The sequence below is a fragment of the Alosa alosa genome, chromosome 23 (assembly GCF_017589495.1).
Source record: "Alosa alosa isolate M-15738 ecotype Scorff River chromosome 23, AALO_Geno_1.1, whole genome shotgun sequence".
NCBI lineage: Eukaryota > Metazoa > Chordata > Actinopteri > Clupeiformes > Clupeidae > Alosa > Alosa alosa.
The window spans coordinates 2,140,521-2,155,520 of record NC_063211.1 but is presented as its reverse complement, the minus strand read 5'-3'; the positions used below and the strand labels follow the sequence as shown (position 1 = coordinate 2,155,520).

At 44.6% G+C, this 15,000-nt stretch overlaps 1 protein-coding gene across 1 annotated transcript in view; it reads right to left on the bottom strand.

The window, feature by feature from the left end:
- The window catches only part of ptprnb (protein tyrosine phosphatase receptor type Nb), a 44,437-nt gene that overhangs the window by 13,912 nt on the left and 15,525 nt on the right, over positions 1–15,000 (bottom strand). Inside the window, 6 exon segments of the mRNA XM_048234969.1 lie at positions 3,749–3,966; positions 4,002–4,056; positions 5,201–5,410; positions 7,330–7,394; positions 8,586–8,665; positions 14,362–14,448. Of these exon segments, the coding sequence (XP_048090926.1) occupies positions 3,749–3,966; positions 4,002–4,056; positions 5,201–5,410; positions 7,330–7,394; positions 8,586–8,665; positions 14,362–14,448 (715 nt within the window).

Here is a 15,000-nt window from a genome sequence, read left to right as displayed (position 1 = left end):
CTCAACATGGAGTAACCATTGACTGTACATGGGGATTAATAACACTAGACAGTCAGTACATGATGTGATAAAGCAACGGTATGATGTGATAAAGCAACGCAAGGTAACGTTAACGTAATGTGAAGCATGGACCTCATCAACCCGTCATGTTAATGTAACTACTAGCCAGTTTACCAGCGTTGCATTTTTTCTAACGTTAACGACAGACACCTGTTAGAGCTACTTCTGTGATGGTAGGTCGGTAGCATAGACTGTAAAAAAAATAGATCGGTAGGTCGGTAGTTGTAGACTGCATAAGTGAATGATCGATAAATGAAACGCCTGCATTAAACACTACGCCAAGAACCAGTCACTTCCCAGGGATATCGGTGAACATTTGAGAAAGACCTTAGTTTGTCATCTAACGTCCATGATCAGTCATACTGATAACGTTATTTTTCAAGCTGACGCAAGTTAATAACATTCACACCGCATATTTAAATGTGTAGTTAACATTAGGTAGGCTGTAAAGTTTATTGCACACACATATTTAATTAATTGGTATTACTAGTGGTGTTGAGTGCCTGATTAGATGCTTTGTAATGTTGTAAAATTGTCTGACTAACTTTATTGTAACTTTCCTTTTTGCAGGTAAGATATGGGTGATGGCTGAATGTACTGGAGGTGGCGGCAAGGTGGTCTCCATGATCTACATTAGTCTGCAACAAGGGAATGCCTACGTGAAGTGGTTTGGCTGGAGTGGTCTGAGGTGGCATGTCCTCCCCCCTTTCTCCAAGTCCCCTGACATCCATCTCCTGACATCATCACCCACCGTCACTGGATCAACATGAAGCCCCTTATACATGGGACATGGCACAGCACCACTACGTTCTGAAAACACATGACTTTCAATAACTTGCGTGGCACCAAGAAAAGTCTGCCGCTGCTCTGAACCTTCTGTTAATGTGACATCATTCATACTTGAGTCTGTACACATCCCTTTGTTTCTATTTTCTTTATTGATGTCACCCAAACTTCAACTTTCTGTATGCCCCTGAACTCACACAAATTGTAAATTGCAATGCGCCATTTAACCAGTGGTGTAGTCTAGTTAGTTAGTTGTAGTGGTGGGTATACTGTGAGCAACCCCAAATGTTATTAACTACGTATCCTTGCCTATTTTAAATGGGTATACTGAGATGATTATGCTTTTTAAATGGGTTTACTGTGTAGTCCTGTGTATCACGTAGACTATACCATACCACGGTCATTTAACTGCCTTGGTATTTAAGTCAGAGGCCATTGCTTAGTATTTAACTGTAGCCTACACAAAGATGTAGACGTTACTAAAATAATAATTATTTGTTGATACTAAATCAATATTGAATGTTTTTTTTTAATTTCTTTTGTGTGATATATCATTCAGAATGCTGTAACATGACTGGTCTTCAATCAGCCAAAGAGAACACATCGTAACTCCTCTCCTAGTTACTCTCCATTGGCTCCCTACAGTAGCCAGAATTAAATTTAAATCTCTCACTTTGGCTGCTCCTTGTTATTTTAATTCAATGATCAAGATATACATCCCCAACCGCCCACTGCGGTCTTCTGATGAGCTTCAGTCTTAAACGCTAGGTCAAATTCAAGACTCTTTTCCTCAGTGGTTCCATGTTGGTGGAATGAGTTGCCCAGTGCTCTTCGTTCTTGTGATAGTTGTTGGTCTTTTAAGCACTTCTTATACATTATGGTTTGTATGCAGTAGTACTGTTTTATTTTCATTATAGGCTGTTGATTAATTTTACATTTTTTATTATTGATATTCTCTTTAATGTAGTCTTACCATATTTTTGATATTATTGATTGAATGTGCATTATTATTTATTATTGCTTTCCCCCCTCATTGTTTATTTCATTAGGCTATTGATTGATCCCTGTTTTAAGTATTATATTGTTTTGTATTTGTTAAGGGTAACCATAACCATCATCATCATAATGTGGTATTTTCTTATGCACTTGAAACAAAGAATAAAAATGTTTCTTTAAACGTAGTACCACTTTAAACACATCACACACTGAACAGCAAAGTAGCTTCCTGATTATGTGTAAAATGTTTACAGAGTATCCTGATGTAATAGGTCCATGTTCTCATATTTTTACAGCTGACATGAAGGCTGCAGCATTACATTTTTTATTTATAATGGCGCACCCTCTCTGGTGAAAGACTAGCAAGCCTGTGGTAGAGGCATACGATTACAGACATATTGAGAGAGCCTATCAATGAGTTGTCACAGTTTTCAATTTAGACGTATTATTTTGAAATGGGGTACGTCTATGGGAGGATTTACACATCACTGGGAATACCTGATCAAATCATACCAATGCAAAATGCTTCTCCAGCGGTGCAATCGCAGGTAACAACGATACCTTAACTCAGCATTTTCAGATACCGCTGTTATGAGCATACTAAGCAAATTGTCCATTTGTAACTTTGAATCCTACCTCACGTTAAGCTATGGTCCAATAATGTGTTCACTAAAACACAAGTAAAGTTATTTGTCGGGCTGATTCATAAATGGGCATACCGAGGTTGTCGACCTAGCAGGCTAGGTAGCGTTTATTGCCATTCGCAAAACTAAGCAAGAGTTAACGTTAATGAAACTTAACATCGCCTTCTCCAGTGACAAAGTGTATTCAAATGAAGTTGCAACGATGATGGCGGCAATCACTGGTTACGTTAAACCATTTGAAACAAGTAGGACTAAATTATGGGGACTATGGGCTAACGTCACTTCGGATCAATATAGCAGAGCCCTTTTACTTTACCCAGAGACGGTTGATAAATGTATGTATGTATGTATATTAAGGATCTTTGCTTTACCTATCAACTGGCTAATGCTAGCATGATGTAGCATGCTATGAGCTAATATACTTAGCATCTACGAAAGAACAGCACATATCTTTTTTCACAAAGAATATGTAACAACTAACAACGATGTCTCTTACAAACAACTACACAATGTATGACTATCAATATGTATTTAGTCAGACTGTGATAAGATATAGCCTAATGATAATGACAGCAACACTTATTTAGGTTAGATTATGTGTCGAAATCAGGTGTCGTTAAAATAAGTGAGCGATGGCGTGGTAGTGTCTGCAGCCTAGACGGAAAACATAATGGACAAAGCTGCAGGTCTGCAGCCAGCCAGCTGTCAATCATAGGTGTAAACACGCCCTTTTTAGATTTGTTAATATAACATTAAAAAAAATAATTTCAGCGAGAAAAGAAAAATTGTGTGTATTGAAGCATCTTGAAAACAATTTTTTCGAATAAAAAGTTGTTGATACAAAAATAGTTTTAGGTGAGAAAAGTGACACGGAAAGTTGGCTACTTGGCCATTGAAATACATGGGGATGGGCGGAGTTACACATTGTACTGCAGCCAGCCACCAGGGGGCTCTGGACTAACGCTCGCATCACTCTTAACAGACGGCACACTGTCCAGTTCTATATATACAGTCTATGAGTCAAACTGATCAGGCTCAGAACATCCATAACAACAAGTGTGTGTGTGTGTGTGTGTGTGTACCAGTATCATGTGTCCAGTGGAGATGTCCATGTTGGACTGCGCTGGCTGGGTGTGTGTGTGTGTGTGTGTGTACCAGTATCATGTGTCCAGTGGAGATGTCCATGTTGGACTGCGCTAGCTCTGTGTGTGTGTGTGTGTGTGTGTGTGTGTGTGTGTGTGTGTGTGTGTGTGTGTGTGTACCAGTATCATGTGTCCAGTGGAGATGTCCATGTTGGACTGTGCTGGCTCCTCACTCCAGGAGGGGGTGCTGCTGTGGGAGCTGGGACTGGGTTGAGGGGCGTCGCTGAACTGTGACGAGACGCTGCTCACGCTGGGACGGTCCGCTCGGTGCCCCTGCCCCCACACCCCCACTGCCCCGGGCCTGCCCCCCCGCCACCCCCCAACTGCCCCCGCCTCACCTAAGCCACAGCACTGCCCTTGCACCCCCCCATACCACTCTCTGCACGGCCCAGAGGAGCCTTAGAGGCCATGTGCTGACGACACAGATCCTGGAGAGGAGGAGAGAGAGACAGAGGAGGAGGAGAGGAGAGAGGAGGAGAGAGGAGAGAGGAGAGGAGGAGAGGAGGAGGAGGAGGAGAGGAGAGGAGAGAGGAGGAGAGGAGAGGAGAGAGGAGAAGAGAGGAGAGAGGAGAGGAGAGAGGAGGAGAGAGAGACAGAGGAGGAGAGGAGGAGGAGAGGAGAGAGGAGGAGGAGAGGAGAGGAGGAGAGAGGAGGAAAGGAGAGAGGAGGAGGAGAGAGAGAGGAGGAGAGGAGAAGAGAGGAGGAGAGGAGAGAGGAGCAGAGGAGGAGGAGAGGAGAGGAGAGAGGAGAGGAGGAGAGAGGAGGAGGAGGAGAGAGGAAGGGAGAGAGGAGAGAGAGGAGAGGAGAGAGGAGAGTATAGGAGAGAGAAAGAGAGGAGAGGAGGAGAGGAGAGAGGAGAGGAGGAGAGGAGAGAGAGAAAGAGAGAGGAGGGGAGAGGACGGGGGAGGAGAAAAGGAGAGAAAGAGAGAGGAGAGGAGAGGAGAAGAGGAGAGAGAAAAGAGAAAGAGGAGAGGATGCCATGGGAAATGGATGAGGGCAGAGACAGCAGAATAGAACAGGGAGGAGAGAACCAGATAGAACAGGGAGAAGAGAATATGGGTAAAGAGAACCAGATAGAACAGGGAGAACCAGATAGAACAGGGAGAAGAGAATATGGGTAAAGAGAACCAGATAGAACAGGGAGAGATAGAACAGGGAGAAGAGAATATGGGTAAAGAGAACCAGATAGAACAGGGAGAATATGGGTTCAGTGTTGGGTCCCCCCTTTTCACAAGCAGCACATTCCAGAACTCTCTCTCAATTCAATTCAATTCAATTCAATTCAAGAATGCTTTATTGGCATGACAAGCTCACTTATTTTGCCAAAGCGGTTATACAATAAATCTGAACACATACATGTCTCTCTCAATTCAATTCAATTCAAATATGCTTTATTGGCACAACAAATCATATGATGCATTGCCAAAGCGTTCACAGGAATCTCTCTCTCTCTGTCTCTCTCCCACACACACACACACACACACACACACACACACACACACACACACACACACACACACACACACACACACACACTCACACTCACACACACACACACACACACACACACACCTGGTACTCGAAGTGTGTGACCCCCCCGGCCTCTGGTCCTAGGCCCAGCTTGGTGGAGGCCAGATTGCGGGCGTGGTTCCGCAGGCAGGCGATGGTCAACGCACCCACCAGAATCCCGCCCACACATGCCACGCCCACCAGCGTGAGGAACACCCAGCGGCTGCCGTCCCGCACTCGGGTTGCCACTGGCAACGCACGCCCATCATTCTTCTGCAGACAGAGAGAAAAGGAGGAGGATCATTACTAATCATGCATCCTGGAGGGGGAGGAAGAGGTAGAGGATTATTAAACTTAATAGATCTTTATGAGAAGGCTGATCCAAGTAGCATCCAGGGGGCTGATTACCAAACTGAATGCCTCCTCAGGAGGAAGAGGATGATCATTAAACTGATCTCATCACTGAAAGAAGGATGAGGAGGAGGAGGAGGAAGACCTTTAAATAATCTCATACTTATGATGAGGAGGAGGAAGACCTTTAACTAATCTCATACTTATGATGATGAGGAGGAAGACCTTTAACTAATCTCATACTTATGATGATGAGGATGAGGATGAGGAAGACCTTTAACTGACTGCATGCTTATGATGATGATGATGAGGATGAGGAAGACCTTTAACTGATTGCATGTTTATGATGATGAGGAGGAGGCTACTGAATGTATCCCCATAAACTTGAGGAAGATGCCAGACTTGAATACACCTTGACAAGGATGAGGGGGCCCATAAACTAACTGTATCTTTAAGGCAACAAGGAAAATCTTTAAATATAAATATATGTTTCCCTAGGAAAAAAATATTTCCCTATTTCATTCATAATTCATTATCAGCAGATTTATTACAACTGCCAACATTGCGATGAAACATCCTCTAATCATGTACATTTAAAGGCAACGTTAAAACAGACACAGACACAAGCACAATCGATCAAAAATGGTCCACAGTGCACAGCATTACATCATTGCCATCATTCTCACTGCATTGACCGCCGTTGCCAAGGCAACCACCTCACCTGCCATCACTGTCTGTCTACGAGAAAGGATTGCGGCGTAAACGCGGGGATTACCTTGTCGTGTCTGTCGTTTCCTCGGAGGCTTCTGGCGTGACATCTAGGCTATCAAAATCGAGTCAAGGACAACATTATTTTAAGGCAACTTCAATGTAAGCACGTCAAAACTTACACACAGATGTCAACTGACAGATCTTTCCTCACTAATAGCCTACACAGACGATCTTCAAATCTGCGAGGCTAATGTTATGCCGATTCACTTGCAATTCATGCTCAACTGAAATCCCGAGCAACTAAAAAATACTTTCTATGCTGTCATCGATATTATCTTGTGATAATAATGCACATTAACTCAAAAGTTTAGCATAGATTAGGCTATTTTAAGCGATATAAACGCTTGTCTGCCGGTGCAGTTGCATGACAGGCCGGGCCTATATTTGATTCAGTTGCAGTAATGGTAGCCTAGAAGACAGAGATGGAACTCACCCTCTCAGCTCCCTGCCGTCCTGCCTGGGCCCCTAAACCCCACACTTGCCGGCATATTTGCTAAACTAAGAAGAAATCGGTAACGACATCGGGTATCATAGCCCGTTAAATCGGCCATGCCTCCTGCAATCAAGTTTCAGTGTCTGTTTCGCGCTGCACGCCGAAGACGACTGTGGAAAATCAAATCGAGGAACGGGAGGACAGGAGAGACAGACAGACATCCCGCGCGGCTCTCGACCCGGTGCGTTTGTACGCGTGAACGCGCTCAACAGTTTTGTCACCCCAGATGTCGTTGCCATGGCGACTGCCGCACATGTTGCCTGTGGGGGGCCTTTGATGGCCAGAGATCCGGGCGAGAGCAGCATAAACACGGAGGAGACAGAGCTGTGTTTCTGTGACACTGGGCTACATAGCCTACTGCATGCAAAAGAAAATGGACACAAAAAAGTATAGTTCTTTCGGAAAACACACACACACACACACACACACACACACACACACACACACACACTAGTTTTCAATCTCAACCGTAGCCTACTCATCCCAATCTGTATCCCTCCTCCTCATCATCATCATTATCAACAACCAGCGGGTCAGTAGTGTGACCTACCTCCCCCAGCGGGCCAGTGTGACCTACCTCCCCCACGCCAGCCTGCAGAATCGTCAGACCCGTCTCGGACTCCAGGAAGTTCTTCTCCGCCACTGTCACACAAACCCACAAGGGCCAAACACAGTTTGACTTAGTCACAGTTAGAGCAGCCTCTCAAGAATGAAAACTAAACAATCATTAACCTTCCCTCTCTCTCTCACACACACACACTCTCTCTCTGTCACAACTGCACTGGCAACAATTATGCAGAGTATGCAGATTAAGCTTTCAGAGAAGAGCATCCTCTAAACAACACATGATGAGAACTGCATCCTCTAAACAACACATGATGAGAACTGCATCCTCTAAACAAAACATGATGAGAACTGCATCCTCTAAACAACACATGATGAGAACTGCATCCTCTAAACAAAACATGATGAGAACTGCATCCTCTAAACAACACATGATGAGAACTGCATCCTCTAAACAACACATGATGAGAACTGCATCCTCTAAACAACACATGATGAGAACTGCATCCCTTTCTCTCCTTCTTTTTCTCTAACTCTGCTTTTTCTTCTTCTTGCTGTTCCTGGTGCACAGGTGACTATAACCTACTCTTCCATATTCTTGGTTTACCTGGTGCACAGGTCACTGTAGCCTACTCATATTCTTGGTTTACCTGGTGCACAGGTCACTGTAGCTTACTCTTCCATATTCTTGGTTTACCTGGTGCACAGGTGACTGTAGCTCACTCTTCCATATTCGTGGTTTACCTGGTGCACAGGTGACTATAACCTACTCTTCCATATTCTTGGTTTACCTGGTGCACAGGTGACTATAACCTACTCTTCCATATTTGTGCACAGGTGACTATAACCTACTCTTCCATATTCGTGGTTTACCTGGTGCACAGGTGACTATAACCTACTCTTCCATATTCTTGGTTTACCTGGTGCACAGGTGACTATAACCTATTCGTGCACAGGTGACTATAACCTACTCTTCCATATTCTTGGTTTACCTGGTGCACAGGTCACTGTAGCCTACTCTTCCATATTCTTGGTTTACCTGGTGCACAGGTGACTGTAGCCTACTCTTCCATATTCTCGGTTTACCTGGTGCACAGGTGACTGTAGCTCACTCTTCCATAGTCTTGGTTTACCTGGTGTACAGGTGACTATAACCTACTCTTCCATAGTCTTGGTTTACCTGGTGCACAGGTGACTGTAGCCTACTCTTCCATATTCGTGGTTTACCTGGTGAACAGGTGACTGTGCCCCACCATACTGATGGCTCACCTGCTTTGTCAGAGACGTCCTGTGCCGTGGCGTTCTGATCGTTGGGCCTCACACGGAATGTGAGTGCTGGGCCCACCACACTGTGGAACAAAACCATACACCGTGGGTTACGGCAAGCACACAAGCCAACGTGAGTGTGTACAAGCCCCGTTTCCATAACAGTTGTGGTGCTGTGTAACATGTAAATAATGCTATGATTTGTAAATCATGTAAACCCTATTTCATTGGGACTAGAGCAAAGACAACATATTAATTGTTGAAACAGAGAAATGTTATTGTATTTTTGTGTGGAAATTATATTATGTTATTATTTATTATTAATAATTTATTAAATAATTATGTTATTTCTTTCAATTTGATGCCCACAACACTTTTTTTAAAAGTTGGGACAGGGGTATACTGTGATGCTTCACCTCTTCATTTCACAACAGTCAATGTTTGGAAACTGTTTGGAAACCAGTTGTGTAGACCAGGTTGTCCCATTTTTGCCCATCTTCTTTTTTTGTATTTTAAAGTTGGAACAGGGGCATGTTTACTACTGTGATGCTTTGCCTCTTCATTTAACAACAGTCTGTAAATGTTTAGAAACTGAGGAAACCGGTTGTTTAGACCAGGTTGTCCCATTTTTTTCCTTCTTAATCTTTTTTTTTTTTTCGTTCCATGATGCACCTAGTGTGAAAGGGTCTGGGCTGCTGGCAGGCCATTTTAGCACCTGGACTCTTCTTCTATGGAGCCATATCTCAGTATTCTTGATATTCAAGGTCTTTCCTGTAAAAGACATTGTCTGGATAGCAGCACATGTTGCTCAAAACCTGTACAATGTATCATTCAGCATTAATTGTGCATTAGATAGATAGATAGATGGATAGATGGATAGATAGATAGATAGATAGATAGATAGATAGATAGATAGATAGATAGATAGATACTTTATTGAGCCCCAAGGGGAAATTCAAGCATTGCCAGACGTGTAAGCTGCCCATTCCACAGACACTAATGCACCCTCAACCATGCTGGCTAGATTGTCCCTCTCCTTTATAGCCCAGAGAGTCTATGATGAAAGATAGACTGGGTAAACGCAGCCTGATCTGCCGGCAATTTCTTATCTTAAAAGATTGAGCTTGGTCTGGTGATAGCGAGACTATATGAAATAAGGAATGAAAGAAGAATTAAACATTTTTGATTGGTCTAACCACAGGACAGTTTTCCACTTTAATCTTAAATGAGCTCGCCTCCGGCCCAGATAAGATAACGGTATTTCTGGATTTTCATAGATAATGCATGGTTATCAGATATTTTCCTGAGCCCATACAATGATTTTCTTTACAGTAACAGGTCTGTTTTAATGCACCGGCATCTGAAGCCCCAGAGCTCACAGCCATGCAATGTTGTTTTTCAGCCCTGTCCCTTGTTTACAAAGATTTTTCTGGATTCTCTGAATATTTTAAGGATTCTAGATGATGAAATCCCCAAACTCTTCATAATTTCACATCAAGGAACATTATTCTTATATTGCTGCATTATTTGCCCACACAGGTTTACACAGACTAATGAATACCTCTGCATCTTTACTTCTGAAAGACTCTCTGGGATGCTCTTTTTATATCCAGTCATGGTGCCAGTTTACTTGATTACTTTTAAAATGTTCCTCCTTGTGTTTTCTTGTGTTTCTGTGTGTGTGTGTGTGTGTGTGTGTGTGTGTGTGTGTGTGTGTGTGGTTGTCTCTGCCAGGAAGGGTGCACACACGCGGATGAGAGTGTGAGTTCATTCAGTGCATTCACACACACCAGAACATGAGCACAACGAGCATGCACAACTCAGTCACGACTCTTTACACAGCAGGTGGCTGCACACACGGAGGTAAACACACAAAGGAAACGCTCAGCAAAAACACTGAATACTTCCTCACCAGTTGAACTGGTCACTGAGGATGGAAGTGCCGCTATACCAAGACAGTTAAAGGTGCAGTCAACGTTTATGCTCATGACACCACATTTGTCTTTGTTTATGTTTAAATTCCTTAGCAGACACTTTTGTCCAAAACAGCGTACATTATATTTTAATCTAGGACAAAAAAACACATCAGAGAGAGAGCTCACCCCTCCCTTCAGTAATCCCAGAGAAACTTTACACAGTGTTTCATTTTTGTTTGGGGGACAGGCCGCCACTTTGTTTGTTTCCAGTTTTCCAGTCTGGGCTCTGAGCCCTACATTTTTTTTACATTGTACTTCGATCACTGACTGCACCTTTAAGCTCAGACAGTCGGTCCAATGCATCATGACCTGATGCCATACTATTACTCAGGTAGCTTGGTTCATGTTTTTGCCTTTTCCTTTGTAAATTCATCTCTGCACTCAAATCCCCCTCCATGCCAGCAAGGTGAAATGCATTGTGGGGTTTGTATGCTGGGACAAAGGCAGAAGGGTTTCCACCTCACCACAAGTCCAGAGGTCAAGGGGATTTATAGGCAAAAGGTCAAGGTGGAAAAGGTCAAAACAATCAAAGGTTTCAGGGTTAGGGATGGAACATACGCAGAGGTCAGGGTGAATTCTGAGAAAGGCTCAAAGTTGAACCCTTGTCAGTTTAATATTAAAGAAGTCAAGAAGTAGTAGAAAAAATGTCCTGCTAAAATGTACACCGATCTCTCCGCACTGTAAACATTAAAGCCTAGACATTTATTTTATTTATTTCCAGAGGGATGCAGTGTTCAGCATGCATGTTGTCTGATCTGGTGCTCGTGAATCTACATGACAGTATGTGCAAACAACATGCATTTGTCACACTAAAAATAAACAAAACAACTAAATAAATAAACAAATACCATCTGGATGCCCGACAAATCTGGCTGATAGACTGCAGACTCAACTCTACCGCGGGTACTTCCTCTCCTAACACTTCTAACAACATCCTGCACCACACCTACTGTAAAACACCTAACACCTCACCATGCACCAGAGGTACTTCCTCTACTAAAACACCTAACACCTCTCCATGCACCAGAGGTACTTCCTCTCCTAAAACACCTCTCCATGCACCAGAGGTACTTCCTCTCCTAAAACACCTAACACCTATCCATGCACCAGAGGTGGTTTCCTTCTCCTAAAACACCTAACACCTATCCATGCACCAGAGATACCTAAAAACACCTCCATGCACCAGAGGTGGCTTCCTCTCCTAAACACCTCTCCATGCACCAGAGGTACTTCCTCTCCTAAAACACCTAACACCTATCCATGCACCAGAGGTACTTCCTCTCCTAAAACACCTCTCCATGCACCAGAGGTACTTCCTCTCCTAAAACACCTAACACCTATCCATGCACCAGAGGTACTTCCTCTCCTAAAACACCTCTCCATGCACCAGAGGTACTTCCTCTCCTAAAACACCTCCATCCCATGCACCAGAGGTAATTTAAACACTTCCTGCAAAAGGTACACTTCCCATGCACCAGAGGTAGGTTCTTCTAAAAAACACCTTTCCATCCAGAGATATTTCCTTCTAAACATCTTCCATGCACCAGAGGTGGGCTTTCTCTCCTAAAACACCTCCTCTCTCTCTCCATGCACCAGAGGTACTTCCTCTCCTAAAACACCTCTCCATGCACCAGAGGTATCCTCTCCTAAACACCCACACCCATCCATGCACCAGAGTGTAGCCTTCCTAAAAAACACCTAACACTCATCCATGCACCAGAGATACTTCCTTCTAAAACACCTCTCCATGCACCAGAGGTATTTCTCCTTCCTAAGAACACCTCCAGAGGCAGGTAGCCTCCTCTCCTAAAACACCTAACACCTTATCCATGCACCAGGAGCCTTCCTCTCCTAAAACACCTAACACCTATCCATGCACCAGAGTACTTCCTCCCTAAAACACCCTATCCATGCACCAGAGGTACTTCCTCTCCTAAAACACCTCTCCATGCACCAGAGGTACTTCCTCTCCTAAAACACCTAACTCCATGCACCAGAGAGGTACTCTCCTAAAACACCTAACACCTATCCATGCACCAGAATCCAAACACCTCTCATGCACCAGAGGTACTTCCTCTCCTAAAACACCTCCATCCATGCACCAGAGGTACTTCCATCCTAAAACCCATGAACCAGGGTACTTCCTCTCCTAAAACACCTAACACCTATCCATGCACCAGAGGTACTTCCTCTCCTAAAACACCTCTCCATGCACCAGAGGTAATTCCTCTCCTAAAACACCTCTCCATGCACCAGAGGTACTTCCTCTCCTAAAACACCTCTCCATGCACCAGAGGTACTTCCTCTCCTAAAACACCTAACACCTCTCCATGCACCAGAGGTACTTCCTCTCCTAAAACACCTCTCCATGCACCAGAGGTACTTCCTCTCCTAAAACACCTCTCCATGCACCAGAGATGCGTGTGCATTCTTACATTACGTGTAAATGTACATTTAGATCTGTCTGCCTGCCTACCACTCTGGATCTACAGTGACTCATGCTGAGGCTGGAATGTCTGTTTACAGAAATCACAAAGCCTCTCCGGAGTTAGAGCATCCTCTGACATCACAGGCTATCCTGGTCTCATCCGACGCCCACTCACCTGAGTGTGTGTGTGTGTGTGTCTTTGTAAGTGTGTGTGTGTGAGAGAGAGAGAGAGAGTGAGAGAGAGTGAGTCAGCGCGCGTGTGTGTGTGTGAGAGAGAAAGAGAGAGAGCGAGAGAGTGAGTCAGCATGTGTGTATGTGTGTGTGTCTTTGTAAGTGTGTGTGTGTGTGTGTGTGTCTTTGTAAGTGTGTGCGTGTGTGTGTGTGTGTGTGAGTGGGCCCATCTCCGAGGCCTTCCTATGCTGATATCTGATCTGATCTGAACTGGTGTGTGTTGGAGACTGTTCCTGGAGTCTGTCCTGTCCTGACGCCGATAGCAGTACAGCACTTACTAAGACACACACACACACACACTGTCCTGTCCTGACGCCGATAGCAGTACAGCACTTACTAAGACACACACACACACACACACACACACTGTCCTGTCCTGACGCCGATAGCAGTACAGCACTTACTAAGACACACACACACACACACACTGTCCTGTCCTGACGCCGATAGCAGTACAGCACTTACTAAGACACACACACACACACTGTCCTGTCCTGACACCGATAGTAGTACAGCACTTACTAAGACACACACACACACACACACACACACACACTGTCCTGTCCTGACGCCGATAGCAGCACAGCACTTACTAAGACACACACACACACACACACACACACACTGTCCTGTCCTGACGCCGATAGCAGTACAGCACACTCTGGGCGTGAGCTGCAAGCCGAGTGGAAACCCGGCTGCTCTAAGAGTCTCTGACTGGGGTACCTGACTGCTATGAGGGGCCATCTAGGTCTGTCTGTCATACCTGTGTTTTAGTCTGTCTGTCTGTCTGCCTGTCTGTCATACCTGTCTGTTAGTCTGTCTGTCTGTCTGTCTATTGTACCTGTGTATCTTTCGTACCCGATGTTTATGAAAGTGGAAGGGGCCTGCCTATCTGTCTGTATGTCTGTCTGTCTGTCTGTCTGTCTATTGGACCAGTCTGTCTGTTGTACCTGATGTTGATGAAGGTGGAGTGAGTCTGTTCGTCTGCTTGTCTATCTGTCTGCCCGCCTGCCTGTCTGTCATACCTGATGTTGATGATGGTGGAGGGGGCCTGTCTACCTGCCTGCCTGTCTGTCTGTCTGCCTGTCTGTCTGTCTGTCTGTCTGTCTGTCTGTCTGCCTGTCTGTCTGTCTGTCTGTCGTACCTGATCTTGATGAAGGTGGAGGGGGTGAGGTGGATCCTCCTGGCCAGAGTCTCCAGCAGGTGAACCCCATCATACAGATTGAGGGGGCTGCAGAGAAACACACACATTCACATTCACACACACACACACACACACATATACACACACACACACACACACACATACACACACACACACACACACACACACACACACACACACACACACACACATATACGCAGACAAGGCCACACACAGACAAGGACACACAAACACACACACACACATTTATAGACAACACATAAGGACGCACAAACATATGCACACAGATAAACACATGCACATAAACACACACAGAGACAGACAAAGAGAGAAATCCACAACTAAACTCTCACTATACTGAGTCAGAAACCCTAACACAGGGACGACACACACATACACAAATGCACAAACATCTGCACACATAGACAAACACATTCAGACACACACTGGCATGGATGCACAGATACAGTCCTAGTGGCTCCATGTGTATCTCTGGTTAGTGACTATACAGAGCCCTAATGGCTCCATGTGTACCTCTGGTTGGTGACTATATAGAGCCCTAATGGCTCCATGTGTATCTCTGGTTGGTGACTATACAGAGCCCTAATGGCTCCATGT